This window comes from Scylla paramamosain, chromosome 10 (assembly GCF_035594125.1).
Source record: "Scylla paramamosain isolate STU-SP2022 chromosome 10, ASM3559412v1, whole genome shotgun sequence".
In the NCBI taxonomy this organism is placed as follows: domain Eukaryota; kingdom Metazoa; phylum Arthropoda; class Malacostraca; order Decapoda; family Portunidae; genus Scylla; species Scylla paramamosain.
In genome coordinates, this window is record NC_087160.1 from 10,047,501 (window position 1) to 10,063,497 (window position 15,997).

General features: G+C 36.4%; 2 protein-coding genes across 9 annotated transcripts in view; one reads left to right on the forward strand and one right to left on the reverse strand.

The window, feature by feature from the left end:
• The window catches only part of LOC135104227 (PXMP2/4 family protein 4-like), a 12,390-nt gene extending 3,664 nt beyond the window's left edge, over window positions 1-8,726 (reverse strand). The window contains exons 1-2 of one of the 2 annotated variants that reach the window (XM_064011372.1): window positions 8,649-8,726; window positions 675-1,065 (exon numbers count right to left, since the gene is read on the reverse strand). In XM_064011372.1, coding sequence (XP_063867442.1) covers window positions 675-935 — 261 coding nt within the window. In that variant the 5' untranslated portion in view covers window positions 936-1,065; window positions 8,649-8,726. The remainder of the gene's footprint in view (window positions 1-674; window positions 1,066-8,648) is intronic. The other variant, XM_064011373.1, reaches the window with a different exon arrangement.
• Window positions 1-15,997, forward strand: part of LOC135104226 (outer mitochondrial transmembrane helix translocase-like) — a 71,003-nt gene that overhangs the window by 8,986 nt on the left and 46,020 nt on the right. For 4 of the 7 annotated variants that reach the window (XM_064011368.1, XM_064011367.1, XM_064011366.1 and 1 more), the window contains exons 2-3: window positions 1,972-2,037; window positions 15,648-15,834. In XM_064011368.1, coding sequence (XP_063867438.1) covers window positions 1,985-2,037; window positions 15,648-15,834 — 240 coding nt within the window. In that variant the 5' untranslated portion in view covers window positions 1,972-1,984. Of the gene's footprint in view, window positions 1-1,971; window positions 2,038-9,008; window positions 9,204-15,647; window positions 15,835-15,997 lie in introns of those variants that run through there. The other 3 variants (XM_064011369.1, XM_064011370.1, XM_064011371.1) reach the window with 3 other exon arrangements.

Genomic DNA, 15,997 nt, shown 5'->3' on the forward strand with positions numbered 1-15,997 from the left:
TGTGTGTGTGTGTGTGTAAAAACAAAAAAAAAAACTGAATTGCCTTCTTGGCAGCAGGACTAAAGAAGCTGACAATGCATTCAAACTACATATGGTTAAAAAATGTTTAAAATTCAGTAAGAAATTAGTGGAGGGTTGTAGATTTACCACTTACCTGTTCATATTTTGTATTACATATTTATTCTTCTACTTTATATGGACATAATTTGAAAATAGACAAATTTTAATGATTAATTTCTGCTATATGCAATTAGTAACTCTTTTTCATATAAAAAATATTAACATGCAGAGTGAGTTTTACACTAAATTGTTGGTGTGGTATAGTGTGATGGTGGATCCACTCACCCTGCCTCGGCTCACCTTGCTCTGACATGTTTTGTGTCTTCTGCCAGTTGTTAACTACTGGATTAATCGTCCTACAATTTAATGCTATGCATAAAGCTCCTCTAATAACAGAGTGATTTGAAAGTACATACACTTATAACCCATTACATGCATGATGGGTATCCCTGGAAATTGCTTCACCCGCATGAGACCAGAGTAAGCCTAGGTTATGGCTGTGTCGGTAGGAAGACCTAATGGCAAGCAGAGGAGATAGCATATTTAATTTATAATGATGTCATTCTACTTAGCATCCTGATTACTTAGAAGCTTTTGTTGGTCAGGTAACTTACCTTGAGAACAGCATGCTTCAGGGTGTTGCCCTTAATAATTTTGCTAGCAAGCTTCACCCAGACATGAACAGTTGGAGCAGTGACAAATGTGCCCAGAACCAAGTATCTTAGAGTCTCCATGATGTCATATTTATCTCTCGTTTTGTCCATAGACTGCTGCACCAGGTTGGAGGTAGGCCATAACACAGAGTAAGTGGCCATCCCACGTACAATTGGGTATTGTTGTCCAACCTTCTTGAGTGTTTTTAATATTGTGGCCATGATTGAGTTTTTTCTTTGTACTGAAATATGTCCTTTTTTTAATCTTGAAATTTTGCCTTTAAATCTGGGATAAGTCACTGGGATGTTTCTTGAAACATCTTTTAAATTTTAATTTTATCTTTCAGCTCCTCTATGAAAAATACATAATTCAAAATTAGAAAAATTTATGTACAGCAAAAAATTTTACGAAAACTATAATGCTATTTATTTAGTGTTTTGATTTGATAAGTAATCTACAAATAATTACACTATCTCATGCTTGCTCCATTAACTTTATTTTTGATCAGTAAGTGCTCATGCATTTGTTATGGTGGTCATTAAGCTGGAAATTAGTTAGCTGAGCCTGTGAACATAAGACAAGAAAATAAGGGAAGATGCAATATGTCAGGCCTACATGTGGCAGACCCAATGTGAAATAAACCTTCCATCTATCATCTTCATCTATAAATTTGTCTAATATTCCTTTAAAGCTCCCTATTAATGCAGCACTAACAACCTCATTACTGAATCTATTTCATTCATCTACCACTCTATTTGAGAACCAATTCCTTCCTACATCTTTTTTTCTTAAATCTAACTATCAAGTTTAAACCCATAATTTCTTTTCTTATCCTTATTGTGGACCCTGAAGATTTTGTTTGTTACCCTTGTTACATCCCCCTCTATCACTTAAAAACCTACATACCTATACCATTTAAAGAACTCCCATACCACTAATACTAATGAAGACTCTTACCTAATAGGTATGGTTATCTTGGGAAAAGCAGTAATTCTTCATTTACTTTCTAAAATAAAAGAGGACTTGCTAAGAGGTATGACTGAGAATGTATCTCGCATCACAATACATTATGTACTTCCCATAGGCAATGCATATTGATATCTTGTGCTCTATTTAAGGAGCATATTAAGTCCAGTATATCAGAAGAGAATTTAAGATACTAGGAGGGTAACCATGGCTGGTTCATGGACAACAGGGGTGAAAAATGAAAAGATAATGTATAATAGCCATTAACTTCCATTTCTTCTGTTATTCCAGGATTTCCAACTTCATGCACACTACTTACTGCCCTTTCTATCAAGATCAATATAGCCTCAAATACTGGTAAGTATAAAGTGCTTTGCTGTAAAAAGTAAGGTGCTGCAGCAATATATAAAACAGATGTGAAAAATGGCATGTGCCTCTTAACATGTTTGCAACACAAAAGCCTTCCCCAGCCAAACCATGCAACACTCATTCAAATGACAACAAACAATATATATGTATATATACTACTGTACATACATGATGAAATGGCAGTATGGGGAGGCTTTCAATGTTTAATAACAATAGCAGTGAAATTACTTGGCTAATACAATAACACTGGCAAAGCATTAATGACATGTCACTGGAATAGCAAAGAAACATAATAACAAACTTTTATTGTAAACTACTTTTATTTTTTTGTGAAATTTAAAGAAAATATGCAATCTGGTAAGATACTAAAGTATGTATGTATCATAGGATGAAAGTAGATTATCATTATTTACACATTGTCTATTGATTTATGGAACTTCAGTATATACATCATTTGCCATTTAAGAAGTTAGTATTTTCTGTCTTTCACAAGAAAACAAACAAATAAATAAAAGGTGTAGTTATTAATTTATTAATAATGAATGAGAAGACAATGGGGAAAGCAATAGTGTCCAGTATGGGTAAGCAAGTATGGGAGTAAGTAAAGAATGAATGTTTATGCACAGAAGGATTAGTTAGGAGGAGATAGATAAAGTAGCAGCTAGGCAAAAGTGTGGCAAAACTGTAGGCATAGATGGAATAACTGCAGAATTGTTAAAAGTGTGGATGTGAAGTGGTAGTAGATTGGATGCCTGAATATATAATCAGGCATTAAGCAAAAATACTAGGTGAGTGGAGGAAGACAGTTACTGTAACTTTATATATAAGATATAGGTTGTAGGAATAAGTATAATACTGTATTTATAGAGGGATGGTAAATCTGCTAAGTTTGGCAGGAAAAGTCTATGGGGAGAATCTTGACTGAGAGACTGATGGATGTGACTAAGGTGAAGGTCAGTGAGGAACATCCAGGAAAGAAAAAAGGTTGTGTGGATATGGACCAGAATTTTATAATTAAAATCATAATAAAAGTTCCAGGGAAAGAATGAAATGTTGTATGCAGCATTCATGAATCTAGAAAAAGCATATGAAAGGATAAATGTGGAAGCCATTTGGGATGTTATCAAGATTTATGGTGTAGGAAAGTAATTATTGGAATTACGGCTTTTTATAAAATGCAAGTGAGTATTACCTAGTTGTAATTTACAGGGCCTGAGCTATGCTAGTGTGATCACGTCTCCATATCTACACACGCCTCATTGTTCCTTAAAGTTATACACACTCATTGCCAATACCACATCCTCACTTAGCTTGTTCCATACATCTATATTTCTCTGTGGGAATTATGTTTCTTTATGTTATTCAAGCATCTTCCTTTTTTTAGGTTTTTGCTGTGGCCTCGTGTGTATTTGGTATTTTGTACTTCTCTTAGCAGTAGTTTCTCATCATCAATTTGTACTTCTCTTAGCAGTAGTTTCTCATCATCAATTTCTTCCACTCCATTCCACAACTTATAAATTATTATTAAGTCTCCCCTTTCTCTTCTTTGTTCCAATGTTGACCGATTCATTTTGTTTAACTTGTCTTCATATGTTAATTCTTCCAGTTTTGGAACCATCTTTGTTGCCATCCTTAGTATCCTTTCTATTTTTTTTTTTACGTGTTTCTTCTTGTGGGGAGACCACACTGATTCAGCATATTCTAGCTTTGGTCTTTCTCATCATATCTTTATCCATGTAGTGGAATGCTGTTCCAATGTTTCTCACCATTCTATACGTGTTTCTAAATATCTTTTCTACATGCTTCTCTGACTGCTGACTATCCTGTATTATCACTCCTAGATCTTTCTCTTCTTGTGTTTTTATTATTTCTTCAATTCACATTTTATATGTCCATTTTGGTCTCTTCACTTTTTCCCATTTCCATTACATGACATTTTTTTCACATTAAATTCCATCTTCCATTTCTTACACCAGTCCCAGATTTTATTCAAATCCTCTTGTAGAATTTCATTCTTTATTGTTTCTTATATGTCTTTGTAATTTTGCATTGTCTGCAACCAAACTCTTATAACTCTACTCCTTCAGGCATATCATTTTATGTAGATGAGGAAAAGTATTGGTGCTAACAGTGATCCGAGTGGTACTCCACTATCTGTTTTTCTCCATTTTGATTTTACATCTTTTACAACTGTTCTCATTTCTCTTCCCTTTGAGTAGCTTTCCATCCAGTTTATCATTTTTCCATTTAATCTTCTTACATTCTTTAGTTTCCATAATAGCCTGTTGTGGGAAACTTTGTCTTTTTTTTTTTTTATCTAAATACACACAGTCTTCCCATCCATCCCTCTCCTGTGTTTTATCAGTCACTCTTGAATAGAAGCTCATCAAATTTATTACACATGATCGTTTTTGTCTAAAACCACACTGTTTTTCTGATATTATATCATGGTTTTCTAGAAATTTTGTCCACTGCTTCTTTATCACTTTTTCACAGATCTTTAATACTATGCTGGTCATTGATACTGGTCTATAATTTAGTGGTTCTTCTTTCTTTCAACTTTTATAAATTGGCACTATGCTCTCTTCCATTCCTTAGGCACTCTTCCAGTTGATAATGAACACTTTATTATATCATACACTGGTTCAGTTAACTGTTTCCTGCACTCTTTTAAAATGAAACCTGATACTCCATCTAGTTCTGTTGCTTTTCTCTCTTCCAGTTCCTCCATCATTTTATAAACTTCCTTGATTGCTATATAATTTCCCATATTTACTTTTTTGTCTTCTCATTTTGTGGTTCTTTAAATTCTGATTCTTCTGTGAAAACTTGTTGTAACTTTTTGTTTAGCAATTCATTCATGTCTTTTGGGTCTTCATATGTTTCACTTCCATCTTTCAACCTTTTTAGTTTTTCTTTTAGTTTAATTTTTCCATTTATAAATCTGTAGAACAATTTTGGCTCGTCCTTGCACTTTTCAACTATATCTTTTTCATATCCTTTCTCTTCCTTTCTCTTTATTTTCACATATCCATTTCTTGCTGTCTTAAAGCCTTCTTTAATTTTTTTGTTTCAATTTCATTTCATTTTATCCATGCTTCGTCTCTTTTTTTTTCCTTTGCTCGTACACATCTTGCGTTGAACCATACCTGTTTTCCTTTTTCTTTAAGTTTGTATAGTGGGACATTTTTATTCGCTCCTGTCTCATATAGTTCCATATAAATGTTACACTTATCTTGCACATAATTCGTTCTTTTCATCTTTCTCCATTCCATTTCTTCATAGAATCTCTTAAGATCATTTATATTCGCTTTCCTATAGTTTCTCCTGTTTTCTTTGTCATCCTCTTCACTGACATCATTATCAGTCTCTATTTCTATCATTACATGGTCACTTTTTCCCATGAGGCACACATATCTAATTCTTTAGTTGGGTCGATTCCTTTCATTAATATTAGGTCAAGTTTTGTTGGTTTGTCATCTCCCCTATATCTTGTATTTTCAGCCACCCATTGCATCATTGTGTTTTCTAAAGTCAGCTTCAGAAATCTTTCTCCCCATGCAGTCTCATTTCCTCCTGCCTCAAACATATCCCAATTTATTTCTTTGCAGTTGAAGCCACCAACCAATAGTACTCTTTTATTACTTTTGATTAATTTACTCAAACATTGAATGGTATCTTCTATTATTTTCTCAGTCTTCCTTGCTCCAAGAATTCATTTTGGATGGTGCATAGGTTGTTATTACTGTCAGTATTTCTCCATCATCCCCCAAATTAACACTCACTATTTCTGCCTTTCCTTCCCCATATTTGACTATTTTTGTCTTCACCTCTTTTCTTGTCATTATCATTACACCTTCCCCTCCTTTACCAATCTTGTCTCTTCTCCACATATTGTGGTTATTGTCTGACTTTCTTCTTTTAGCTTTGTTTCCACTAAACACATCACCTTCGGATTCTTTTCTTTTAAATAGTCTTGTAATTCCAGTGTTCTGTGTTGGTATACATCACATTCAGTCCTTCATTTTTACTATATTTCTCTATTTTTACATTCATTTATTCCTTTTCCTTTACATACCATTTCTTCAGTCTGTCTCCCAAAAACTGCAAAAAAATTTAGTCTTTTCTTCTGCTCTTGATTAATTTTTCCCTTTAGCCTCTTCCCACATTCTTTCAATTTTTCCATTCTCCGTTTCTGTTTTTCTTAATGTATATATATTTGCAATTTTCTGCTTATTTAGTTTGGATATTCTTTCTAGTATCTCTTCTGCTGCTTGTTGTGAATTTAGTCTTATTTTCATGTGTGTGTGTGTGTGTGTGTGTGTGTGTGTGTGTGTGTATAAGTAGAGGGATAGCAAGGAGAGAGTTTTGCTGTAGGAAGAGGGGTAAGACAGGGATGTGTGATGTCTCCATGGTTGTTTAATGTTTCTATGGATAGCTGTATGTGGGAAATAAAAGAGAAAGTAGGAAATGTTGGTGCAAAACTGAAACAGAATGGAGTAAGATAGGCTGTGGTAAAATTTCTGTGTGCAGATGACAGTGTGTTTACTAACAGAGTGGTGGATAATTTCCATAGGATGTGTGTGAGACAGAAACTGAAGGTGAATGTTGGGAAAAGTAAGGTGATGGTCTTTGAGAGGAGAGAAAAGGTGTGTGATTTTAGGATAACTCAGGATGAGTATGCCAGCAGGTGTAAGCTAGTTAATAGGAGGAGAGTGAATGGAGGTGATTTAAGTGTATCTGGAAACAGTGCTAGGTAAACAAGGCAAAAAGGACAGGAAAATAAGAGAGAGAAGAATGTGTGGAGTTGAAGATAGAAGGTTGAGAGCAATAAGAATGTGTATGAGAGATGTAGTATGAGCACTTGTGCAAGTGGCATAAACTGTTGAGTGGTTGAATAGATGAAAAGGAACACTGAGATGGTATGGCCTTATTAAGGAGATGAAGAGAAAGAATTTGTAAAGAAAGCTAATAAGAAGAGGAAAACCACTTGGAAGATATATCAGGTAAAGGACATGTATGGAAGTTGTTAGTAAAGACCAAGAGTTTGAATAAGCAAGAAGGGAATTTTCAGATAGGGAGAGTTAGATATTATTCTGCCATAGGCACCCTCTTGTGGGTAAAGGCCTTACCTATTTCTCTGATGCCTATCTCTCTGATGCATCAGAGAGATAGATAGGCCAAGATGGATGTCATCCATCCAACACTAGTAGGAGCACCAGTGCCCAGTTGGTCTCTCTCTCTCTCTCTCTCTCTCTCTCTCTCTCTCTCTCTCTCTCTCTCTCTCTCTCTCTCTCTCTCTCTCTCTCTCTCTCTAGGTTAGTTTTTTGGAGTCTAATAAAAGAAAAATCTCTATTGCAAAAATAATAAAATATCAAGATCTGCTTCAGGAATTTTGACAAGTCATGCTATTTCTACATTGTAACTGAAGTACTATTATGACCACTTGAACTTATATTTTGAAACAATTGAATTTATTTAAAGCCAAGGAACTTGGAAATCACTTTTGAATTAATTGATAATACCTTAAGTGTCTTGTCAGGGTTTCCCAAGGTTTTTAAAACATGAGGCATTACACAGAGACTCAAGGGTACACACCTCTTTGCAAACTTAACCACATCAATCACCAAGGCCCAAGTGAAGTTGAATCAACCTTTCCTGCCTAAGGCCTAGGTCCATTAATACTATCTTTCCTACTTTTACATTAATTAATGATATTTACAGGCACAAAATTGATCTACTTAAACCTCCTTTTCTACCCTCCATGTTTAGTTTCCCTTTTATTTGGGCACTTTATTTTTTTTTATCTATTTATTTATTTTTTTCCAGACAACATTGGTCTGATCCCAGTAGATCCCAGGGATCTCTCATTTGCCAGCACTATAATTAATGCCCTCTTCATATTTTTTTTAACTGAGAAATTTGTTAATGGGTTAACTTACTGTAATTTTTATTTTTATTTATTTTTTTTATTAATTTTATTTTATTTTTAGTAAAGTTATAATAAAGGCTGTGCCCCAGGTGAAGGTGGGCAACCACTATAGTACAAAAATAATATACAGTACATCGTGGGTAATACTTGAGAAAATTATACATTGCATAAATTCAGGTTGCTTTCAGATAATATTTGTTTTTCCATACTCTCAAGAAACTAAGTTTCTTTGTTACTAAGTTATTAATATTTATTTATTTATCATTGACTATTATTATTATTTTTATTTATTTTTCTTCACTTAAAATACACAAATTCATTTAATATTGGGCCAAAACTAGCGTGTTATCTATTCTGTGCGCTTAGTAATTTAGTACTTATAACCACAAAATTCACTTGGTATTGAATACATTGCTATCTGCTGTACTTAACAATCAAACCACAACATAATTTCGTATCTGCCTTTTTCTCCCCGAGAAATTTTGGAATTACATATTTCAGTAAGCATCACCCGCGAAATTATCAGGCCTCAAAATAATTATGTACTTTGAATAACTGGAGTGCAGAACGGAATTGCAGGCTTTTTCTCAGTATATTTGCTGAACGGTTATCTAGTTGAAATAAAACACTTGTAATGAACTCTTGGAAGCACTCAATTAGTAATTACAGTTTGCTATAGTGTATCACTCGACATTCTCGATGGCTAGCAGCAGACGACAGAACTCAACAGCTGATTAGAATTTCACAACATAATCTAATAAAAGAATGCACGGAAGTATTCAATAATAAGCAATATCAAGAAAATTAAACAGCATCAATAAATAAGTAAATATATATTAAATAAAATACGGTGTGATACTGATTGAAATACGAGAGTAATTTCAGCAGCATTCATTATAAAAATCTTTTGTTCATTTATCATTATATAATATAGGTTATTTTATTATATATATATATATCGCATACACCTAATGTACATTACATGTTTAGATGGGAATCAAGGAAAATTATGGGAATGGTGAGCAGACCACACGGGTGCCAAGACGGGCCAGTGCCTCACGCGCGGCAGTGTTTACGTCCGGCTACTGAACAATATCTCTACGGGATTATTGATAACATTTATTGGCGCTATTGGGTGTTGCTTACGTGTGAAGAACTGTAGTCGTGACGCTGAGTCCCGTTGAATACAGGCAGCAAGGGCAAATACATTGTGTAGGTAAAGGTAAGGAAGAGCGTACAGTATAGTAGACAGCAGACGACGCCAGACCATACCATGACCTGTTATGACGAGGGGTGCCAAAGATTGACCTTCGGGAAAGACTTTTCAATCGTCACTGGCACTTAAATAAACCCTCTTGCCCATCTCTTTATGTAAACTGGAGACGTGAAAATACATTGATGCTTCGTAATCACATGAACGTCGAATTTAGAGATATCTGCTTTCCTGATGGTGAGATTTGCTGGCGACGTATCACCACGTTGTTGCGGCAAATTAATTCATAATCCGTTGTTATGATTATCAGTTTTAAGAAAGTGGTCTTTAGGTATTTAAGTGGAGATGAAAAATAATTTCCTAACACTCTCTCTCTCTCTCTCTCTCTCTCTCTCTCTCTCTCTCTCTCTCTCTCTCTCTCTCTCTCTCTCTCTCTCTCTCTCTCTCTCTCTCTCTTGATTTTTTTTTTCTTTAATGACATCCAACTTTAATATGACGATATTTTATTCCATGATGTAACTTCGAACAAAACTTCAGTGTCATCCAACTTTAAAACGAGGATATTATATTCCATGATCTAACTTTGAACGAAACTTCAGCAACATCATCTTCATGAAGTTTGAAATTGTTTAGGTCATACAATTTAGGCTGGATGTTGTTAAGATTTGGCCATTCACCAGTTTGGATGTTATGGGCAAAATGACCAGGACCCACCTTGATCAGGTGGGGGTACTGAGAGTCACCCAGGAAGTTTTTTGATGTTTGTCTGTGGAGGTAGTGATACTAGTGAGTGGAAGAGAGCAGTGCCATGGGAGTGGTAATAATAATGATTTATTAAACTTAGTTCAATTTGATTTCAGGCCAGGAAGATCTACAGAAGATCAGTTATTACCTATAATGATATAACTAATTGGGTGAATGAAGGTTTTAAATGTTAATTTGATATTTTTGACTATACTAAGGCATTTGATTTGGTATACCAGGACATATTGATTGATAAATTGTATGTGAATGGGGTAAGGGGGAAATTGTTGGAATGGATTAGAGATTTTTAACAGTAATAGTAAATCACAGGGTCAGTGCTCACAAGGAAGGGCTCAGTGGAGTGCCCCAAGGCTCTGTACTGTGGGCTGACCATTTTGAATTGAGCACTTAGGCGTTGTCCTTTCTGGGGATTCCCTGGCCTGTGGCGCTACTAAACCTTGTACTAGGCAATTATCAGATTAGAGCCTATGTATCGCTAATAACCTCGCTCTCCACATGCCACCTCTCTCTCTCTCTCTCTCTCTCTCTCTCTCTCTCTCTCTCTCTCTCTCTCTCTCTCTCTCTCTCTCTCTCTCTCTCTCTCTCTCTCTCTCTCTCTCCATTGTGCATTTCATTTAAATGTGATAGGTTTCCTTTAAGATAAGATATTTCCCTTAAACTATGATGTCATATTTTTTTCTTTAGTTTCGACTTTTTACCACACCAACCATTGATGGTTTTCACTGTTCAGGCATCAGCTCTTGAAGGGTCAAGTAATGACCCCCTATTAGCCTTTTTCTTTCAAAAAATACTTATTTACTGAATAAGTAAGCTCTTTTTTTTGGGTGTGTTGACGAGAGAGTAGAAAAGGTAGCTTCCATGCTGGCTGGTGGGGCAAGAGGAAGTGACCATGGATTAACACGGTCACTTTGACCATGTGACCTCACTTGGTCACCCATGGAGATGTGACAATACCTGGAGGAAATGTTGCCGAGTATTGTGGTGTTTGCAAAAAAAACAATGCCAGTAAAATAAAGAAATAAAATAAAATACACTAACTTAACTTTTTTGGGGCATGACAGTGTATATATACTACAAGACCATTTAATTTTGAGGTAGGAAATACCTGATATGAGGTGTGTCTTGGTATAAGTGTGGCAGAGCCGCATGCCGGGGAATCCACAGAAAGGACAACACCTAGGTGCTCAATTCAAAATTGTCAGACCATAGGCCCCTTGTTATTCTTACTATTTATTAAACTTTGTCGTGGATGGAATAGCATCATCATATTAAATATTTGCTGATGATTTGAAGCTCTGTTTAAAGATAAGAATCAGTTGCCATGAGAGTATTTTAGAGGATGTGGTTTCCTGTTAGGATGATGTTGATTTTTATGTTGCATTTCAGCATCATGGGGTTTGAAAATGAATACTTGTAAGTCAGTAGTGTTAAGATTTCAAAGGAAATTCTTGGATAAAGAAAATATATTGAGAAACAATGTGCATTATATAGATAGCACATCTATCCCCATGCAAATTATAGTCACTGATCTTAGAGTTACAATATACCATTAAAGCTCCATCATCACATTACAAATGTTAATAAGGCAGGTGAACTTCTAATAACTTGTTCAGATCTACAGTCAATTGTAGTCCAACATTTATGGTAGCTGTTTGTTTCTCATGTTCGTCCTATATTGTTCTAGTTGAATTCTAGATTGTTTGTATGCTGCAATGCTCTGGAGTGCTACTAGGATGTGCCAGATAAAGACAGGTAGTAGCCTGCTGTATATTAATAACACCAGCCCACCAGCATCCATCTTGAGGCAAGACTGGACTCTGATTGCTGGGAGACAATAAGGCGGGTAGCAGGAAGATGCCACTGTAAAGTCCTGCCAAAATGTGTCCGAAGATAGACACATTGTGGGAATGTGTGTCCAAACTGGGACAATCCTCGGCTACACATCTCACAATACATATGAGTGACATGCAGGTCACATAAAATAAATAAATAAATGTATATATTTGTGTATACAAAAAATAATGAGAAAAGAACATGAAATGTGTAAATCGTGCTTATCTGTGTAAGTCACAAAAGAAGTAACATACTGACATCACAGAGTATCTCAAATGAAAAAAATAACATTTCTATGCCAAATAAATTGCAAAAATAACACTGCACTTCACTGCACTGTACTAATGATGTGCATGGTGATGATGTGAAGACTGACAGCTGAGAAATCCAAAGTCTTGAAGCTATGGGAACAGCAGTGCTAAAGGAGTCGATGATGCAGTACTGAAGCAAAGACTGATGGCTGAGAAATCCAAAGTCTTGAAGTGATGGGAACAGCAGCACTAAAGCAGTTGATGATGCAGTATTGAAGTGAAGGCTGACAGCTGAGAAGTCCAAAGGTTTGAAGCATGGGAATAGCAGCACTAAAGCAGTTGATGATGCATTATTGAAACGAAGACTGAAGGCTGAGAAATCCAAAGTCTTGAAGTGACATGAACAGCAGCACTAAAGCAATCGAGATGCACTGGTGATGGCTTGAAGAGTCCAGTCTTGAAACGATAGGAACAGTAGCTACAGCTGGCAAGATGTGTCAGTGACATCTTAAAGTCCTACAGGAACACAGGCTGATCAGCAGGCAGGCTGTAGAAAGTTTGACAGAGGCCCTGAAGCAGCTGAAGAAGGCACTGTAGACATGGTAGCTTACATAGCAGTAGCAGGTGGTTCAGAATAACGGCCAAGGCAGCAACAGAGGCTGAAGCGACGAGATAGCTGGCTGCTGGAGCGGTGCATGGATGTGGGTATCAGCCAGGACAAGCAGACATATCTCCATGCCATGCAGCCACCATTATATTCTAGGTGAATTCTAGATTGTTTGTATGCTGTTAGGATGTGCCAGAGAAAGACAGAGGTACTAGGCTGCTGTATATTAATAATAACTGGTGATACAGAGAACACCAGCCCACCAGTGTCCAACCCGAGGCAAGGCTGGACATTGACTGCTGGGAGACATTAAGGTGGATAGCAGGGGGATGCCACCATGAAGTCCCACCAAAATATTTCTGAAGGTGGACACAGTGCAGGGCATGTCCAAACCAGGACAATATTAGATTATATGTTATGCCTTTATAACACAGAGTATACAAAGGACCTAATTGCTCTGGAGTTGGTACATTGTGTTGCATGCAGCAAAATAGAAAGAAGAGAAGTAGAGAGAATGTGAGAAGAAAGAGGAGAGAGTGAGAAAAAGCAGCAGATGCCTGAGGTGTGATAAGTGCCTCCCTGCCCTCACCCAGTTTACTTTAAATCTTCAAAGAATAGTTACTTTCCTTCCCAAATTAAATTTCCCTACTTTCTTTTGTTCTCTCATGTTGAGTCACACATATAGTTAAAGAGTTTGTCTTGTCTTTAGAGTAATCAGAATCTCTCCAGCCCTTGTAGTTTCCTCACAATAATTTTTGAAAGATAACAGTCTCTGAAGAGCAATAAGAGTGAGGAGCTTCCCACAGCCAACCCTTCACTGCCCCCCACTCCCCCTTATGCATGTTTCCAGCAGTGTGGATCCCTTCCTGCCTTGGTTAGTAGCCAGTGAAATTTGAGAGAGAAGGACTGCTGATCAGAGAGTCCAAGTGAAGGTGTATTTAGGGAAGGTTATATCTTTTATAATTGAGGGCTTGCTTTATAATGCCCATTATTATTATTACATACCATACCATATGGTAGGTCAGACTCAGGAAGAAGCCTGATATCTGAGAGAGAGAGAGCATTTGTAACTCGAATTCCAGCTGCTCCTGTGTTAGAGATGGTTGTTCTGTGCAGTCTTGTCTGGTTGCATCAGTGTGCATAGTATTTTTGATAGGAGCAGGATCGATTCTCTCCCCCATTTTCTTGGCTAAGTGCAGTCTCTTGTGGTTCTGTTGTGCATGTCTGTGTGTCACATGGTTATCAGATGCTACTAATGTCTAGGCTCGCATCTGTTCTTGCCTGGAATTAGAGGATTATATCATAATTTGCAATAGGCTAAAGGTGTCTACGTTCTTCCCGGATTTCCACCAATTTTATAGGAAGTGGGAGTCTGTCTTATGGAAGATAGTAGATATGTTGTTGCTTAGCCAGAGCTTATAATACTTTGTTGCATGTGGGTGGTTGTCCATTCAGGTATTATACCTTAATCTGTGTATCGTCTGTACTATGTCACAGACTCGTGCTCCACGCTGTTGACTCACTGCCCTTGATGTCACAAATACGCCATCCCTTCCAACGTGCTCATTGGCTGGTTGCTGTCTCAGCACAGCTTGGATCATTCTCTTCCAGAATCACCTAAACCTGGGCAGGCCAAGTCCATTATGCCAAAAGTATCTTGTATTGTATAACAATTTCAACCATGTTAACTCAGAAAGAGACGAATCCAGCTCCAACTAGGCGGTGCAGGAAGCATTAGAGCCAAGTAATTCCTGGTGGGTGGTTGTGTGCAAAATCAGGGTGGGTGGTTGTGTGCAAAATCAGGGTCTGGTGGCCCGTGGTGCTTGGATCAGTCTTCCATGGAGCTACTCACATAGGAGGTGACTTAGGGAGGCTGACCCGAATTAGTGGCAGCCATGAGAGGGGGTAAACCTGGTTGTAACAAGTGATGATGGACTAAAAGAGTTTAGGATCTGGGACACATGAGTACTCAGAGAGAATGAAATCACTCAATCTTTTCCCTGTTTATGGTAGATTTATTTGCACTGATCTATAAAATATTGGAAAATTTTTCATAAGAATTGTACATTAGAGCCAAGTAATGTTTTTTATGAGACCACTTCATGTAAGTACAAGGGGACATCAATATAAAATTGCTCATACAAGAACCCAGTTAGAGTGTAATTAAAGAGTTTCATCAACAGACACGTTAGGCTATGGAATGCTCTAACTCAATTAATTGTTTCCATCTCTAATCTTTGTACATTTAAAAGAGCTCTCTCAGATTTTCTTGGGTAAAAACTATACAAATATTTCTAATTTGCTGCATATGATGCACCATCTAGCTTGTGTTATTTACTTTATTTATTTATTTATTTATTTATTTATTTATTTATTTATTTATTTATATTATTATTATTATTATTATTATTATTATTATTATTATTATTATTATTATTATTATTATCATTGTTTATTTATTTATTTATTTATTTATTCATTTTATTTATTTATTTATTTATTTATTTATTTATTTGCCCATGGTGGTAAGGGTCAGGAAGTCCACCAGGTAAGAAGGAGGATAGTGTAGCAGGGAGTATTCTGGAGTTTCTGGCTGTGTAGGGCACCAGGGGCAATGAGGGGTGTCTTTTAATTAAAGTTACTTCTTCCAAACAATCAGTATATCGGATGCAGAGTAATTAATTATGTATTTATTTATTTATTTATTTATTATTAATTTTTTTAGATACTTTCAATTAAAAACTGTCTTACATGATGGAAAATACAGTTTTGTGATTCTTTGATGGTATGAGTTTAAACTAAATAGATCCATAGCCTATATTACATGTGCATAAAGAAACAGAATAGAGTTGTGGTTCACTTTCTCTCCAATGTCATGGGAGGGAGTTTCCAGTTTTAGTTCAAATTTAAGTTGTTGATGTTTGCTTCTGTATTTTCACACTTCATTGCAGCTTGGTTAGGCATGGTTGTTTATGGTCACTGTGTGGATCTTGTCAGGACGTGGTGGTGGCTGATGGTGTTAACTCTAGCGGCAGCCATGGAACGAGGAGAGCTGGGGCGTGGGGAGGTGCTCTCTCTGTTGGTGCGTCTGGCCTTCGCCACTGCTGCATCATACTTCACAATCAAACTTCTTGTGTCAGCTATGGATCCCACCTCCAAACAGAAAAAAGCTGCTAAGAAGAAGGTAAGATCTAGAGCTCCATAAAGTAAGCTGAATAAATATGATAATGCCAGTTTCATATTGTTTGCAACATGTATGTATTTATTTTAAGTATAGGAGTCTAATCCTTGTTTATGACACACACACACACACACACACACACACACACACACACACACACACACAC